General features: G+C 44.4%; 1 protein-coding gene across 7 annotated transcripts in view; it reads left to right on the plus strand.

Annotated features, from left to right (window-relative positions):
* Nucleotides 1-17,126, plus strand: part of ptprt (protein tyrosine phosphatase receptor type T) — a 415,965-nt gene that overhangs the window by 145,183 nt on the left and 253,656 nt on the right. For all 7 annotated transcript variants that reach the window (XM_042301053.1, XM_042301087.1, XM_042301062.1 and 4 more), the window contains exons 4-6: nt 5,845-5,926; nt 8,895-9,010; nt 9,773-9,947. In XM_042301053.1, the coding sequence (XP_042156987.1) occupies nt 5,845-5,926; nt 8,895-9,010; nt 9,773-9,947 (373 nt within the window). The remainder of the gene's footprint in view (nt 1-5,844; nt 5,927-8,894; nt 9,011-9,772; nt 9,948-17,126) is intronic.

Here is a 17,126-nt window from a genome sequence, read left to right on the forward strand (position 1 = left end):
TGTAAGGTTGGATGGGGAGCGTCGCTACACAGCTATTCTCACGTCTCAAGAGATGTTAGATCGGGTTCAAGCCCGGCCTGAGTGCCACTCAAGGACATTCAGAGACTTGTCCCTAAGCCACTCCTGCGTTGTCTTGGCTGTGTGCTTAGGGTTGTTGACCTGTTGGAAGGTGAACCATACCATCACCCCAGTCTCAGGTCCTGAGTGCTCTGGAGCAGATTTTCATCAAGGATCTATATAAAATATTGAACAAAAATATAAACGCAACATGCAACCATTTCATTGATTTTACTGAATTACAGTTCATATTAGGAAATCAGTCAATTGAAATAAATTCATTAGGCCTTAATATATGGATTTCACATGACTGGGAATACAGATATGGGTCTCAGGATCTTGTCACGATAATGTTGTGCGTTGAAATTGCCATCAATAAAATTCAATTGTGTTCGCAGTCTGTAGCTTATGCCTGCCCTTACCATAACCCCACCGCCACCATGAGGCACTCTGTTCACAACGTTGACATCAGTAAACTTCTCACCCACATGACGCCATATACTTGGTCTGCGGTTGTGAGGCCTGTTGGACATGCTGCCAAATTCTCTAAACGACATTGGCCTCCAACAGTAGAGAAATGAACATTCAATTCTCTGGTGGACATTCCTGCAGTCAGCATGCCAATTTCACGCTTCCTCAACTTGAGACATCTGTGGCATTTTGTTGTGACAAAACTGCACATTTTAGAGTGCTCTTTTATTGTGCTGATGAGTTCTGACTTTATACTTGAAATACTGTTAATTATCAGGTATCCTATTGAAATATTGAGTGCCATAGGCTGGTTTCTACACCAGAAGTGAATGGTTATCTGTAGGAGGAATGTATATGGGGGAGGCAATTAAGCTTGGAATGTATTGAGTAAAGGAAAGGCAATCACGTGTGCAGGCACTGATAAGAGTGGAGAGATGTGGTTTAGTGAGGAATGGAGGGCCGAGGTCAGGTCACGTTAAAGGATAAGAAACCGGTTATTGCTCGCATCACTTAACTTCCTGCCTAGCAATAAAGATGTAATGTTCAGAGAGAAGGAGACTCCACCGAAATTGGGGTATATATACTACCAAATATGTATTTGTCTGTTCGATCCTTTGGGTGAATAAACTTGGTTGGAGCTTTTATAGTGTCCATCAGTTTCTTACTCTGTTATTTAGAACCTAACAGTGCCTAGCACAAGGTGCACCTGTGTAAGGATCATGCTGTTTAATCAGCTTCTTCATATGCCACACCTGTCAGTTGTATTATCTTGGCAATGGAGAAATGCTCAATAACAGGGATGCAAAAGAAATTGTCCTACAACATTTGAGAGAAATAAGCTTTTTGTGTAATTGGAACATTTTCTGGGATCTTTTATTTCAGCTCATGAAACATACACTTTACATGTTGCGTTTATTTCTGTCCATTGGATATATACTGTATTTCTCAGCCCGTCTCGCTCACTATCACAACCCTTTATGTCCATTCATGCCCCGTCACTCTTCACTGAACCTCTATCTCCCCATCTCTTTCTCTGTGTAAATGAAACACAGTAAATGTATGAATTTTTCTGTTAATGGAATTCGGTTTCTTGAGAACTCGCTATAATTATATTACATAATGACCTTGGTGAGGTGGAAAGACTAATATTTAAAATATTCACTTTAATGTGAATATTTGGTCATTTTGTCTTAGCTATAATTAAATATTTACTTTGTTCTTAGGCTAAGGAACACATTCTTAGGCTAAGGCACACATAACCTTTTCTGCTTTTCATATTTCATGATCCTGCTTGAAATAGTTGACAGTTTGTTCATTAATGCAGCTGAGAAGAGTCTGTAAATGTAACCTCTACGCAGGGAGTCAGGAAGCAAGTGCAGAAGGTGAGTTTAATAATTATAAACATGAAGAAAATACAAAACAGGGGATGCGTACTGAACATAACCAAAACCAATACTGCCTGATGACTGAAGCTACTGAGGGCTAGATGAAGGGAGAGTAATCAGGGTGGTGATGAAGTCCAGGTGTACTTAACGATGGGGAGTAGATGTGCGCAATGATGGTTGCCAGGTTTGCAGTAATGTGGGTTGCCAGGGCTGGTGGTTGATGTGGCCTAGTTTACATAAAGGAATCTTATCTTTAATTGCGCGCTCCCCTGCCACAAGGTATTTGAGGCATGATGGGTCATTTAAAGATGTCCGTCATAGCGTTTTAATAAGATGGCCAGGAGGACGGCCCCGAGGGCGAGGAGCGTGCCGGTCCAGATGGTGGAGATGGAAATCCTGGATGATGTTGGGGTCCAGGATGTCCACCACCGGGACCCAAGACCATTCCTCAGGACTTCAGTCCACCAGGTACTGGAGCCGAACCCCACGACATCAGGATTCCTTCGATGTCCAGGGGAGGCGGAGTCCGGGGACAGCATCAGCAGGGGACCAGGAACCGCCGGCCTGAGGAGGGAAACATGAAAGGAGGGTCAGATCTGGTAGTTGGTGGGGAATTCTAAACAATAGGTCAACTCATTGACCCCCTCGTAGGACCATGAAGGGCCCCACAAACCAGGGACTCAGCTTCTGGTAGGACAGGCAGAGCGGGAGGTTCCTGATGGAGAGCCAAATGTGATCACCAGGATGGGTCACTTCTGCCCAGGGAAAGAACCGAGTCCACTCCCCTTGCCAGTCCTGGCATTGACTCCTTAGGAACCTCCCCAGCTCCTGGTTGGTCCTTTCCACCTGTCTGTTAGACTGCCGGTACCCGGATGTGAGGCTGACCGTAGCCCCCAGCTTCTCCATCAAGGCTTTCCACACCATCATCATGAATTGGGGACAATGGTCAGAAATGATGTCCCCCGGAATGCCATCATTTATTTTTATTTCACCTTTATTTAATCAGGTAGGCCAGTTGAGAACAAGTTCTCATTTACAACTGCAACCTGGCCAAGATAAAGCAAAGCGGTGCGACAAAAACAACAGAGTTGCACATGGGATAAACAAACGTACAGCCAATACCACAATAGAACATCTGTATACAGCGTGTGCGAATTAATTAAGGAGGTAAGGAAATAAATAGGCCATAGTGGCAAAATAATTACAATTTAGCAATTAACACTGGAGTGATATGTGCTGATGAGAATGTGCAAGTAGAAATACTGGTGTGCAAACGAGCAGAAAAAATATGGGGATGTGGTAGGTAGTTGGTTGGATGGATGGGCTATTTACAGATGGGCTTTACAGATGGGCTGACAGCCGTTGCTTGAAGTTAGAGAGGGAGATACGTCTCCGACTTCAGTGATTTTTGTAATTCGTTCCAGTCATTGGCAGCAGAGAACTAGAAGGAAAGGCAGCCAAAGTAGGTGTTGGCTTTGGGGATGACCAGTGAAATATACCTTCTGGAGCGCGTGCTACGGGTGGGTGTTGCTCTGGTGATCAGTGAGAGCTTTACCTATCAAAGACTTATAGATGACCTGGAGTCAGTGTGTTTGGCAACAAATATGTCGGACGGCCCCGAGGGCGAGGAGCGGGCCGGTCCAGATGGCGGAGATGGAAATCCCGGATGATGTTGGGGTCCAGGATGTCCACGACCGGGACCCAAGACCGCTCCTCAGGACCTCAGTCCACCAGGTACTGGAGCCGACCCCCACGCGGTCAGGATTCCTTTGAAGTCCAGGGGAGGCGGAATCGGTGGACGGCATCAGCGGGGGACCAGGAACCACCGGCCAGGATGGTGATGAAGTCCAGGTGTGCTCAACAATGGGGAGCAGGTGTGCGCAATGATGTTTGCCAGGTGTGCGAAATGTTGTTTGCCTGGACCGGTGATTAGTGGATCGGCAACGTCGAGCACCGAATGGAGGAAGCAGGAGTAGGCGTGACAGTAAATGGTGTTCATTAACTTTAATTTATTTTGTTAAATATTAGGATCGGTATTTCTTTAAAAATCTGACTGTGGTTGTATGACGACGACTAAAAACCCCACTGTGTTTGATTAGACAAGTGATTATGTCACAACAGATGTGGCAAATTTTACAAAAAGGAATGTTCTCTTTTTTTTTGTGTGCTCCCCCGCAACAAGGTATTTGAGGCATGATGGGTCATTTAGAGGTGTCTGTCTTGGCATTTTAATAAGATGACAACATCATTATTTCTGTAAAGATGTTATACACAAATAACCTGTGTGTATGTTTGGAATTTCTCTCTGCATTTCACACATTTGTTCTTTATCTGAAAATTGCCATTGACGTCCTAGAAATCAAAACCCTCACATGTCCTCTGTTCAAAGCCTCCCTGTTGTTTCCCTCCCTCTAAAGCAGTTGGGGCAGTTGAGAATTCACACCATGTACCACCCCAATTCACACAGTGTACCACAATGTACTGAAACAAAAGAACTAGGCAAAAAAAACAGTCTGTCTGGTGGTAATAACGGCCTAAGCAGAAACCCTTGGATTAGGCTGGTCTGCCGCCCTGCATACATTCATTTCAAAGCCTCCCCTAAATCTCAAGAAGAAGCGTCAATATTACGGTCCCAAACTTGGTTCTTGCCAGCCAGGTACGGCTGCTCGATGTCATGGGGAGACAGAGAGATGTTCCCGCAACGTTTTATCCATGCAACTGATTATTTTAATGAAGGCAGGTTCCAGGCGGTGACACCGGGGCATCACACTAAACACTTAGAATGACTGAAGAGAGTGGAAGGCAAAAGAGAACACTTAAGATTTTAAGATAATTGGCTAAATGCCGACCTCTTGACAATGCACAGGACCTGACCGCTTCATGTCAGAGAACACTGAAAGGAGCAGATACAGGAGTGGATAACTCATGTCAGAGAATGCTAAAAAGGGGCAGAGAATGTGCTGAACACTGAAGGAGGAATTGAAATGAGTGAGCAACCAGACATCGTTGGCATTCTAGGGCGGTGCTTACTTTCCTGGCGGACAAGCCCTATGACATTTTGATTGAGGGCCGCTTCCTTCCTCATACTATGTGCCACAAGGATCCCAGCTGTCACAGGAGCACTGCACGGGTTACAGGGCTCATGACCCCACTTCACCCTGTGGCTTCCTGGGTCAGAAGGTGCTTTTCTATGGCAGCCAGGCAGAGGCAACCAGGCCAGACTGACAGAGAAAGAGGCAAAGGCAGCCAGGTCAGTTTGACAGAGGCTGAGACAGAGGCAGTGACATCTGAACATGTGGAGGAGAGGAAGAAGGAAGGGGGTTGATGTATAATGTAGCAGGCTGAGTGACAGAGCATATTACAACATCTGTAAAAGTCTGGTCATTTAGTTGTGAAGTCAGACATGCTCAGCCTGTGAGTAATTATCCTGGGAGGGAGAATAGAAATGTAGGTTTGACTGGGCTGTAGTTTGACTTTCAGGTCTAATGGAGGGATCCGCCAGGTTTAGATGGACAGTTGAAGTCATAATCAGAAAATGACCATTATCAGAAAAGCTACATAACCTTGGACCCCATGTTAAGAGTAAAACACCTTACTGTACCTGTGAAAGGAGGCTGCTGTTTAGCTCTCTCTTATCCTTTTTACACTGAGCCAAACCGAGCTGAGACAAGCCAATTGGTACTGAGCTGGCCTGTTTACGCATACGACATAGTTGCTGGAACCGTGCTGGAACGTGTGTCAAAATAACATTTCAGAACCAGTACAGTTCGGTTTGTCCCTATAGTGTGAAATATATATTTCTCATACACGCACAAACACACACACAGGCTTAGCTGTAAGCAGGAGCTCTTCTCATAAATGGTGTAAAATGTGTTTTCACTCTCTCCTTTTTCTCTCCCCACATCTCTCTTTCTCTCTCCCTTTGTGGTAGGTGATATTCGAGGCCATATCCATACAGGGCCATCCAGGGTTCATCGCGGTGGACGAAGTCCGAGTATTGGCCCACCCGTGCCGTAAGTGACCCGCCATGACTAGCCCACCGAGCATCATCTGGTCTCACAATCACGTGCGTGTGTAGTTTGGGGTGGGGTCACAGACTGAGAGGGTTGGAGGGAGGACGAGACAGATTGCGGAGCACAGAATAAGTTACAAAGTCAGGGCCTTCATCATTCATATCTGACAGACCTCTTTGCCTCACATCTTTGGATTTCTCCAAGGCACTCTGTGTCCTCGACGTGTTCTTTTCTTTCTTTCTAGCTCTCTGTCCCCAGACTTAGAGTTTTCCACAAGAATTAGGACAGAGCACATAGCTACTTGTGCCAAATTCAAATAACAGTAGGAATGGAAGGTAAATAAATGTCTTGAGGTTAAAATAATCTAGTCGGTCTTCTTCTTCAATGGGGATATTAACGTAAAGATAAATTCTCGTATTGAAATATCAATGATTACACTATTTCCAGGCACGGTGAAAATGAGATTAGGAAATCAGCTGAGCTCAATGCCATTTCAATGACACACATAGCAGCCTCAATGCACTGAGCAGATGAGGGACGGCAATTCTAGGGAAGAAAAGATGACCTGAAATCTTAAGTGATTTTCAATCGAAAAGGAAAACACTGCTTTTTATGTCGTGTATTTGTATTCTTTATTCCGCACGTAACTCAGCTTTCCCCTTGACCTCAATGCATGATTCACATGAACGTCAAACTTGATATTGTTAGAGTCAAAGAGTTCATATATGCTGATGCATGTCTCTGTAGCTGGTAGCTAGCCAACTGCTTCTCAACCACCACCAACAAGCAGCACTCACCTGGGTGATGCCCCGGCAGCCATTGAGGCGGCGAATAGCTCACTGCACGTTGGCCATAGTCCAAAGTAACTTGCAGTACTCCCAAGCATCTGCACTCGTCCTCTGCCATCTCAGTTGTCCTTTCTTGGCTCTTACTTCAGACTTCTCCATTCATCCTCAACCTCACTTTCAAATCAAAACATCCAGCTAGCCAGCTATTAGCTAGTTAGCTAGCCCTACCAACCACATAACCAACCAACTTTTTTGACAATTTTGAAACGTGGTGCTGGTTTGACAATTGTAATGACATACACTGTTCATTATTTAAAACATATACAGTACCTGTCAAAAGTTTGGAGCCACCTACTCATTCAAGGTTTTTCTTTCTTTTTTTTTACTATTTTCTAAAATGTAGAAAAATAGTGAAGACATCAATACTATGAAATAACACATATGGAATCATGTAGTAACCAAAAAAGTGTAAACAAATCAAAATATATTTTGTATTTCAGATTCTTCAAGTAGCCACCCTTTGCCTTGCTGGCAACTTTCCACACTTGTGGCATTCTCTCAACTAGCTAAACCTGTAATGCTTTTCCAACAGTCTTGAAGGATATACTGAGCACTTGTTGGCTGCTGTTCATTCACTCTGCGGTCCAACTCATCCCAAACCATCTCAATTAGGTTGAGGTCGGGTGATGGTGGAGGCCAGATCATCTGATGCATCACTCTCCTTCTTGGTCGAATAGCCCTTACCCACCCTGGAGGTGTGTTGGATCATTGCCCTGTTGAAAACAAATGATAGTCCCACTAAGCACAAACCAGATGGGATGGCGTATCGCTGCAGAATGCTGTGGGAGCCATGCTGGTTAAGTGTGCATTGAATTTTAAATAAATAACAGACAGTGGCACCAGCGAAGCACCCTCACAACATCACACCTCCTCCTCCATGCTTCACGGTGGAAACCACACATGCAGCGATCACCCGTTCACCTACTCTGCGTCTCACAAAGACACGGTGGTTGGAATTAAAAATCTCACATTTGGACTCTTCAGATCAAAAGACAGATTTCCACCGGTATAATGTCCATTGCGCATGTTTCTTGGCCCAAGCAAGTTTCTTCTTCTTTTTGGTGTCCTTTAGTAGTGTTTTCTTTGCAGCAATTCAACCATGAAGGCCTGATTCACGCGGTCTCCTCTGAACAGTTGATGTTGAGATGTCTGTTACTCTATGAAGCATTTATTTGGGCTGCCATTTCTGAGGCTGGTATCTCGAATGAACGTATCCTCTGCAGCAGAGGTACAGTGAGGAGAACAAGTATTTGATACATTGCCGATTTTGCAGGTTTTCCTACTTACAAAGCATGTAGAGGTCTGTAATTGTTATCATAGGTACACTTCAACTGTGAGAGACAGAATCTAAAACAAAAATCCAGAAAATCAGTGTATCAAATACTTGTTCTCCCCACTGTAACTCTGGGTCTTCCTTTCCTATGGTGGTCGTCATGAGAGCCAGTTACGTCATAGCGCTTGATGGTCTTTGCAACAGCACTTGAAGAAACTTTAAAAGTTCTTGAAATGCTCTGTATTGACTGACCATGTCTTAAAGTAATGATGGACTGTCGTTTCTCTTTGCTTATTTGAGCTGTACTTGCCATAATATGGACTTGGTATTTTACCAAATAGGGCTTGTGTATACTACCCCTTCCTTGTTACCCCTACCTTGTTAATTCTTAGATGCATTAAGGAGGAAATACATTTTACAAATGAACTTTTAACAAGGCACACCTGTTAATTTAAATGTATTCCATGTGATTACCTCATGAAGCTGGTTGAGATAATGCCAAGATTGTACAAAGCACACGCAAGGCAAAATGTGGCCACTTTGAAGAATCTCAAATAGAAAATATATTTTGATTTGTTGAACACTTTTTTGGTTACTACTTAATTCCATGTATGTTATTTCATAGTTTTGATGTCTTCACTATTATTCTACAATGTAGAAAATAGTAAAAATAAAGAAAAACTCTTGAGTAGGTGTGCCCAAACCATTGACTGGTACTGTGTATAAATATTAAAAAACTAATATTTACAAAAATGTACAGGAGCAATTCGCAATGCTGCTATTTTGGCCCCGTGGGAACCCTAAAAAAAATATTTGAGTATATGACACAGTTTTCTGACCCTTGTAGGGAAAGCACCTCACTTCCTGCGGCTGCAGAATGTGGAGGTGAACGTGGGCCAGAACGCCACCTTCCAGTGTACTGCTGGGGGGAAGTGGTCCCAACACGACCAACTGTGGCTACAGGTGAGTCCCTCCCCTTCATCCACTATAGTTGTCATCCAGCTTGTCCCTCTCACTTTAACAATATTATCATTTAATTTGAAAATAACAGACGGCAGCACTGCCTGAGTGATCGGGCTAGAGAAATAAGCTTGTATCACAACCGGCCGTGATTGGGAGACCCATAGGGTGGCTCACAATTGGACCAGCGTCATCCGGGTTTGGCCTCATCAGTGATGTAGAATACACAGGGCATTTTATTTGATCTTTGTTGCAGTGTTATGAGTGACCTCGCCCTTGTGAAAGGACACATACAGTATGTTCCAGTTCCTTGCTGTACTTGCACACACACTGTAATGGTATAATCTCTATGGGGATATCCATACAATCTGTGCGCTGAGTAGAAAGTGTTGTTTTAATATGGACGACTGCCTCTCTATTCGCCATCACTGTACTTCACTAGCAAATGTTTGTTTCTTGTAGTAATGGCATTTGTAATGGAAAGTAGTACCCAGGGCATAAAAAAGGCTTAAGGACATGATCGAATAAATTACTCTTTGGGAGATTGTTATAGTCGAGTTGATACCACAAGGAAAAGTGCTGTGAAATGGAAAGGCACAGAAATGTATCTGAAAACGTTACAGGGTATCTGACAAACATTAACCATACTGTGAGTTTCTTTGGTTATCAGATTTGAATGACCATCCTTTTTTACCATAACAATGTGAGAAATACTGTGTGTACATGTGTTAGTAAGCAAGTGTCTGTCTGGCTATCTCTCTGCAGCAGTGGAACGGTAAAGATACAGCCCTCATGGTGACGCGGGTGGTGAACCACCGACGTTTCTCAGCCACCGTCAGTGTCGGGGATACGTCCCAGAGGAGCACCAGCCGCTACCGCTGCGTCATCCGCTCCGATGGCGGCTCCGGGGTTTCCAACTACGCTGAGCTCATCGTCAAAGGTATGGCTGACATACTAACGGCTTACCTGCTACTGGATAAAAGCTAGCAGATAAAAGCTAGCGGCTAACAGCTAGGCTACGATAATACCAGCCTATTAGCAGTCGGTCAGAACTCCGCTGGGGTCCTCCAGTCATTATCCGAGCGGCCAACCCCTCACTATTTCAGCCACCATCAGCAGCAGCAGCGTTATGTTCAACTGTCTCCCCCTTCTCCCACTTACTTATTCACACTAACATCGCCTTGAACATAAACAAAGTGAACTTATTGGTTAAGGGAGTGGAAAACAAGGCTTGCTTCACAAATAGCGTAGAATGCTGGGTGGTCATTGGTTACTGTTGGAAGGGTTGGTGGGCACTCTCTGTCTCCGCTCTCTTCTGAGAAAAAGAAGATACTTGGAAGGGCACTGTCACCTCTTCTCGTCACTTCTCTTCTCAGAAAGGGAGGACTCCTCCCCTCCTGTCTAAATTCAGCCCGTGACAGTTCCTGCCCCGGCTGGTTTGCCTATCCAAACAAACCTTTAATGCTGATATTTACCCACTAATGTGGGGCTTTGATTCCCGCTCACTGCCCATATGTGTGTGGAAAGGGGCGAACTGGCGCTGACTAGCAGAAGCTGGCATCGAATCACCACTGTGATGCATCTGGAAGTGAGGAGACTCCGCCTAACCTTGAGTTGTTCCTGCACCTGGCTTCTTGGCTCGGGCCTTCAGGCTTATAGCCAAGGGCCTTTGTAGTGCATCATGCCTGAATCAGTGCACCTCGGCTGGACTGGAGGCTACTCAAATCCAGGCTGGCTGCTGTGTCCACTGGTCTCACCCATGGTGTTTAATTAGCGTCCTTGGTGTTTGAGAGTAGATTAGCTGATTGTTCTGATTAATGACCTGCACAAGTGGCCCTCTCAGCCACTAGTCTGTACGGATCAGCGTTCACAATGTCTCAGTCCATAACTGCCCCTACCCCTTCTTTTGAAGAAATCTGTAGGAATTGGATAGTTATGATAAGCAAAAGGGTGATGTTAATTGTCAAGTGATTTAGAGCTGGAAAATAAGGTGAATAGGTTCTTCCAGTTATGTATTGATAGGAATTAATCTAGTAGCCTTTCCTACAGTCAACTGACCTAGTGGCCTCATGGGTGGAATGTTATTAATATTTTTCATAATTTCATAATGAATAAACATTATTTTTTTAAACGCAGAAGATCCTGTGCTTCTACGTTAGACTAAAGGTAGATGGTGAAAGTCAAACTGGGCTAAGTGAGTGTTTGGTTAGATTGTTAGCAGAGAGATGTGTTTGGTGTGGTGTTTTTGATTGGATGTTGAGCTGAGAACAGGAGCCATCAGCACCATCTGTCTCTCCTCATCATGCACTCCTCCTGGGCCCTCGTGTGTGTGTGTGTGTGTGCACGCTCATTTGTGTGCGTGCCAGGGAGGGTTTGTCTCTGTGCTGTCTCTGCTGGCAGCTCAGGTGTTCAAAGACACTGGCATAAGCCAGGGGAATTCTGAGGTGCCAAGGCATTGCGGATATAAAACAAGAGAGAGCCCTGCGGGGGTGGGGTGGGGTGGGGGGGTCTGGACCTGTTATGGTATTGCAAAGCTTTATTAGTGAGCTGTATTAGTTTGTGTGTCCTGATTTTAATGATAACATGAGAATCATGACACTAATATGAGTCAGAGGGTTGGGGCAGTTTGCAATTTGAAGCAAACTGTTTACATATTATCCTGAATTTCCGGGGTCATCAGATACAATACTTTTACAGCATCGATACAGAATATTAGTGCCTACATTATTTTTAATATATATATAATAGTTGGAATAGGATTGAATACCTGTTTATTGACTAAAAAGTGGTCGAACCATGGCTTAGCCCTAGTGGAACTATGACTTAATAAACGGAGGCCTTTTGGGCAGGTGTCTTTTACGTTCCAGACAGTGCATTCTCAATTCCCTATCCATCGATATGTTATGTATTCCAATTTGTTGTGGCTAACGTTAGCTAGGTGGCTAACACTCGTTAGCTATGTGGCTAATGTTAGCTAGTCTAGGGGTTATGGTTCAGGTTAGCGTAATGAGTTAGCTTAAATGGTTAAGGTTAGGGGAAGGGTTAGCTAACATGCTAAGTAGTGGTAAAGTAGCTCAAAAGTAGTAAGTAGTTGCAAAAGTTGTCGAACACACAACCTTTGAGTTGCTAGACTTTCGCGCGGGTATACATTGACGTATTCACCCCGACCAACCACCATCCTTTTGTATTAAAGGGGAACTCATTGTCCTCAAGAAATACTGCCGACATTGATGGAAGCCAAACGTGAGTTGGCTTGGGGGTGTGGTTTGAAGTGGGTGTTTCTTGGGTATTCACTGTTCTGTTACCAATGGTAGTTAGGATAGGTGATATCTGAAAAAACAAACTTATACTATGTTGAGGTTTGAACAGGTCAGACGAAACCTACCTAATTCAGGTCTCCCCATCGACAACCATTGGTGAGCAGGCAAGAGGAGAGGCTGAAGGTAAGGTCTTTGCCAGCACCCTATTTATGGCCATGACAGCGCAGATCAGCTCCTGGCCCCTCATCAAAGATACTGGTTGGTCACGTACAAACACACACACAGAGCACTGATTACATTCTCAATGGTGGATATTATTAGCACGGTGGAAACAACCTGATTTCTGCATTCACATTTCTATTTCCCTTCAGAAATCAGGATATGTGAAGTGAAATAGAATGGGTGCAGCGATCAGGCTGGTTCCACCAGGCTAGTTAATGCAGGTGAATTGGGACAAAACTCAAAACTGTTTTGACCTTTGACCAGGTCAAATGTCACCACCCTGATTCAAGTGTCATCCCTGTTCTATTTACAGGAATGCTCACAGCGAGGGCATGCCTGTGTGATGCTGAGGGTCCCCTTGCTGGCATTCTCTATGTTCCATGTTTGGCTGCAAAATGGACATTTCTCGAACGAATGCAGAAGGCAATCATCATAAACAATGTACTTCCTCATCTTATGAGGTGGTGTTGACTGGGAGGGCCTGTGACAGAGTCATACAATAGACAGCCAAGTGGTAAATTGCAATTTGAAATAAAAAAAGACAGTGTTTTGATAATGCACTTTACAACCAAAATAACTCTACTACTTGCATCTGCTTGGCTGGGTAATTAACCTACTAGTTTAGCAAAACTTTTCACATAACACACATTACTGTTGTTGATGAAGCCATCTGTGTCATCAGGGCAGTAACACGGGTCAAGCTAATTCTATGCTTTACAGACACTGACTGCAGCTGCAGATTAGATTAGGTTCAGCCCAGTGACGATGTTACGGTTTGTTGCTCCTAGTTCACTGTATTAGTCAGACTCAGACATGAGTAAGCTACCACCATAGCTGCATCCATTATCCATTACATAATACACTTGTATGAGCTACGAACTCATTTGCAAATCTGACTTGTAGGCTAACATTAGCTAGCTAACTAGCAGGGCATGTAAACCATAGTTGTTTGTGCATCCTTCTGGAAGCATGCATTGCCGAACCAGAGCCAGAGACATGGTCAATTCGGATAGGGCTTTTCAGTCTCAAACCGCTGTGATCCTTTGAATGTGTTGGGGGCGATGAAACAACGGAGCCCCATTCAATGAACGGAATTATTTGCACTTCGAGCTTGGCAAAAGGGAGCATGAATTGTTGGCATAATTGTAATCCAAACCCAACCTTAATTTACTCATTGTGACACACTCGGGTTCCAAACTCCATTTTAGATGAGACTGACTTTATGACCAAAATTATCCTAATTATATTTTGTAGTCAAGAATATATGTTGTTATTTCATATTGATGCCACACAGGCCATTTTTAAAGGGATTAGTTGTTTTTTAGGGGCAGTCACTCTTTAAGTAACCTTCTGTCTTATTTTTTTATTCGATTTTTTTATTTCACCTTTATTAGGCCAGTTGAGAATAAGTTCTCATTTACAACTGCAACCTGGCCAAGATAAAGCATAGCAGTGTGACAAAAAACAACAACACAGAGTTACACATGGGATAAACAAAACTGCGTAAAGTGTGTGCAAATGGAGTAAGGAGGTAAGGCAATAAATAGGCCAATAGTAGTGAAGTAATTACAATTTAGCAAATTAACACTGTGAGTGATAGTGATAGATGTGCAGATGATGATGTGCAAGTAGAAATACTGGTGTGCAAAAGAGCAAATGAAGTTAATTAAATCAACATGGGTATGATGTAGGTAGTTGGATGAGCTATTTACAGATGGGCTGTGTACAGCTGCAGCGATCGGTAAGCTGCTCAGATAGCTGATGCTTAAAGTTAGTCAGGGAGTTATAAGTCTCCAACTGAGTTTTGCAATACGTTCCAGTCATTGGCAGCAGAGAACTAGGAGGAAAGGAGGCCAAAGTAGGTGTTGGCTTTGGGGATGACCAGTGAGATATACCTGCTGGAGCGCATGCTCCGGGTGGATGTTGTTATGGTGACCAGTGAGCTGAGATATCAATAACTTATAGATGACCTGGAGCTAGTGAGTCTGGCGACGAATATGTAGCGAGGGCCAGCCGACGAGAGCATACAGGTCGCAGTGGTGGGTAGTATACGGGGCTTTGGTGACAAAACGGATGGCACTGTGATAGACTGCATCCAGTTTGCAAAGTAAATTATTGGAGGTTATTTTGTAAATGATATCGCCGAAGTCGAGGATCAGTAGGATAGTCAGTTTTACGAGGGTATGTTTGGCAGCGTGAGTGAAGGAGTCTTTGTTTTGCGAAATAGGAAGCCGATTCTAGATTTAATTTTGGATTGGAGATGTTTAATATGAGTCTGGAGGGAGAGTTTACAGTCTAGCCAGACACCTATTTGTAGTTTGTAGTTGTCCACATATTGTAAGTCAGAACTGTCCAGAGTAGTGATGGTAGTCGGTCGGGCGGGAGGGTGCGGGCAGCGATCGGTTGAAGAGCATGCATTTAGTTTTACTAGCGTTTTAGAGCAGTTGGAGGCCACGGAAGGAGTGTTGTATGGCATTGAAGCTCATTTGGAGGTTTGTTAACACAGTGTCCAAAGAAGGGCCAGATGTATACAGAATGGTGTCGTCTGCGTAGAGGTGGATCAAGGAATCACCCGCAGCAAGAGCGACATCATTGATTTATACAGAAAAAAGAGTCGGCCTGAGGATTGAACCCTGTGGTATCCCCATAGAGACTGCCAGAGGTCCGGACAACAGGCCCTCCGATTTGACACACTGAACTCTAGTAGTTAGTGAACTAGGCGAGGCAGTCATTTGAGAAACCAAGGCTGTTGAGTATGCAGATTAGAATACGGCGATTGACAGAGTCAAAAGCCTTGGCCAGGTCGATGAAGATGGCTGCACACTGCTGTCTTTTATCGATGGCAGTTATGATATCATTTAGTACCTTGAGCATGGTTGAGGTGCACCTGTGACCAGCTCCGAAACCGGATTGCACAGCGGAGAAGGTACGGTGGGATTCGAAATGGACAGTGATCTGTTTGTTTATTTGACTTTCGAAGACTTTAGAAAGGCAGGGACGGATGGATATAGGTCTGTAGCAGCTTTGGTCTAGAGTGTCACCCAATTTGAAGAGGGGGATGACCGCAGCAACTTTCCAATCTTTAGGAATCTCGGACGATACCAAAGAGAGTTTGAACAGACTAGTAATAGGGGTTGCAACAATGGCAGCGGATAATTTTAGAAAGAGAGGGTCCAAATTGTCCAGCCCAGCTGATTTGTACGGGTCCAGGTTTTGCTGCTCTTTCAGAACATCTACTATCTGGATTTGGGTGACGGAGAAGCTGGGGAGGCTTGGGCAAGTCGCTGCGGGGGGTGCGGAGTTGTTGGCAGGGGGTTGGGGTAGCCAGGAGGAAAGCATGGCCAGCCGTAGAGAAATGCTTCTTGAAATTCTCGATTATTGTGGATTTATCGGTGGTGACAGTGTTTCCTAGCCTCAGTGCAGTGGACAGCTGGGAGGATGTGCTCTTATTCTCCATGGACTTTACAGTGTCCCAGAACTTTTTGGAGTTAGAGCTACAGGACGCAAATTTCTGTTTGAAAAAGCTAGCCTGTGCTTTCCTAAATGATTGTGTGTAGTAGTTCCTGACTTCCCTGAAGAGTTGCATATCGCGGGACTATTCGATGCAAGTGCAGTACGCCACAGGATGTTTTTGTGCTGGTCGAGAGCAGTCAAGTCTGGAGTGATCCAAGGGCTATATCTCTTCTTAGTTCTACATTTTTTGAAAGGGCCATGCTTATTTAAGATGGTGAGGAAATTACTTTTATAGAACAACCAGGCATCCTCTACTGACGGGATGAGGTCAATTTCCTTCCAGGATACCCGGGCCAGGTTGATTAGAAAGGCCTGCACGCAGAAGTGTTTTAGGGAGCATTTGACCACTGACCCATAACGGATGCAGGCAATGAGGCAGTGATCGCTGAGATCCTGATTGAAAACAGCAGAGGTGTATTTGGAGGGCGGGTCAGTCAGGATAATATCTATGAGGGTGCCCATGTTCACAGATTTAGGGTTGTACCTGGTGGGTTCCTTGATCATTTGTGTGAGATTGATGGCATCTAGCTTAGATTGTTGTACGGCCAGGGTGTTAAGCATATTCCAGTTTAGGTCACCTAACAGAACTAACTCTGAAGATAGATGGGGGGCAATCAATTCACATATGGTGTCCAGGACACAGATGGGAACTGAGCAGGGTCTATAACAGTGAGAGACTTATTTCTGGTGAGATTCATTTTTAAAATTAGAAGCTCAAACTGTTTGGGCACAGACCTGGAAAGTATGACAAAACTTTGCAGGCTATCCCTGCAGTAGATTGCAAAGCCTCCTCCTTTGGCAGTTCTATCTGGATGGAAAATGTTGTAGTTGGGGATGGAAATCTCAGAATGTTTGGTGGCCTTCCTAAGCCAGGATTCAGGCACGGCAAGGACATCAGGGTTGGCGGAGTGTGCTAAAGCAGTGAGTAAAACAAACTTAGGGAGGCTTCTGATATTAACATGCATTAAACCAAGGCTTTTACGATTACAGAAATCAACAAATGAGATCACCTGGGGACACACAGGGCCTGGGTTAACCTCTACATCTCCTGAGGAACAGAGTAGGATGAGGGTACGGCAAAAGGCCATTAAAACTGGTTGTCTAGTGTGTTGGGGGCAGAGAAT

This window comes from Oncorhynchus tshawytscha, linkage group LG02, assembly GCF_018296145.1.
Source record: "Oncorhynchus tshawytscha isolate Ot180627B linkage group LG02, Otsh_v2.0, whole genome shotgun sequence".
Taxonomy (NCBI): Eukaryota; Metazoa; Chordata; class Actinopteri; order Salmoniformes; family Salmonidae; genus Oncorhynchus; species Oncorhynchus tshawytscha.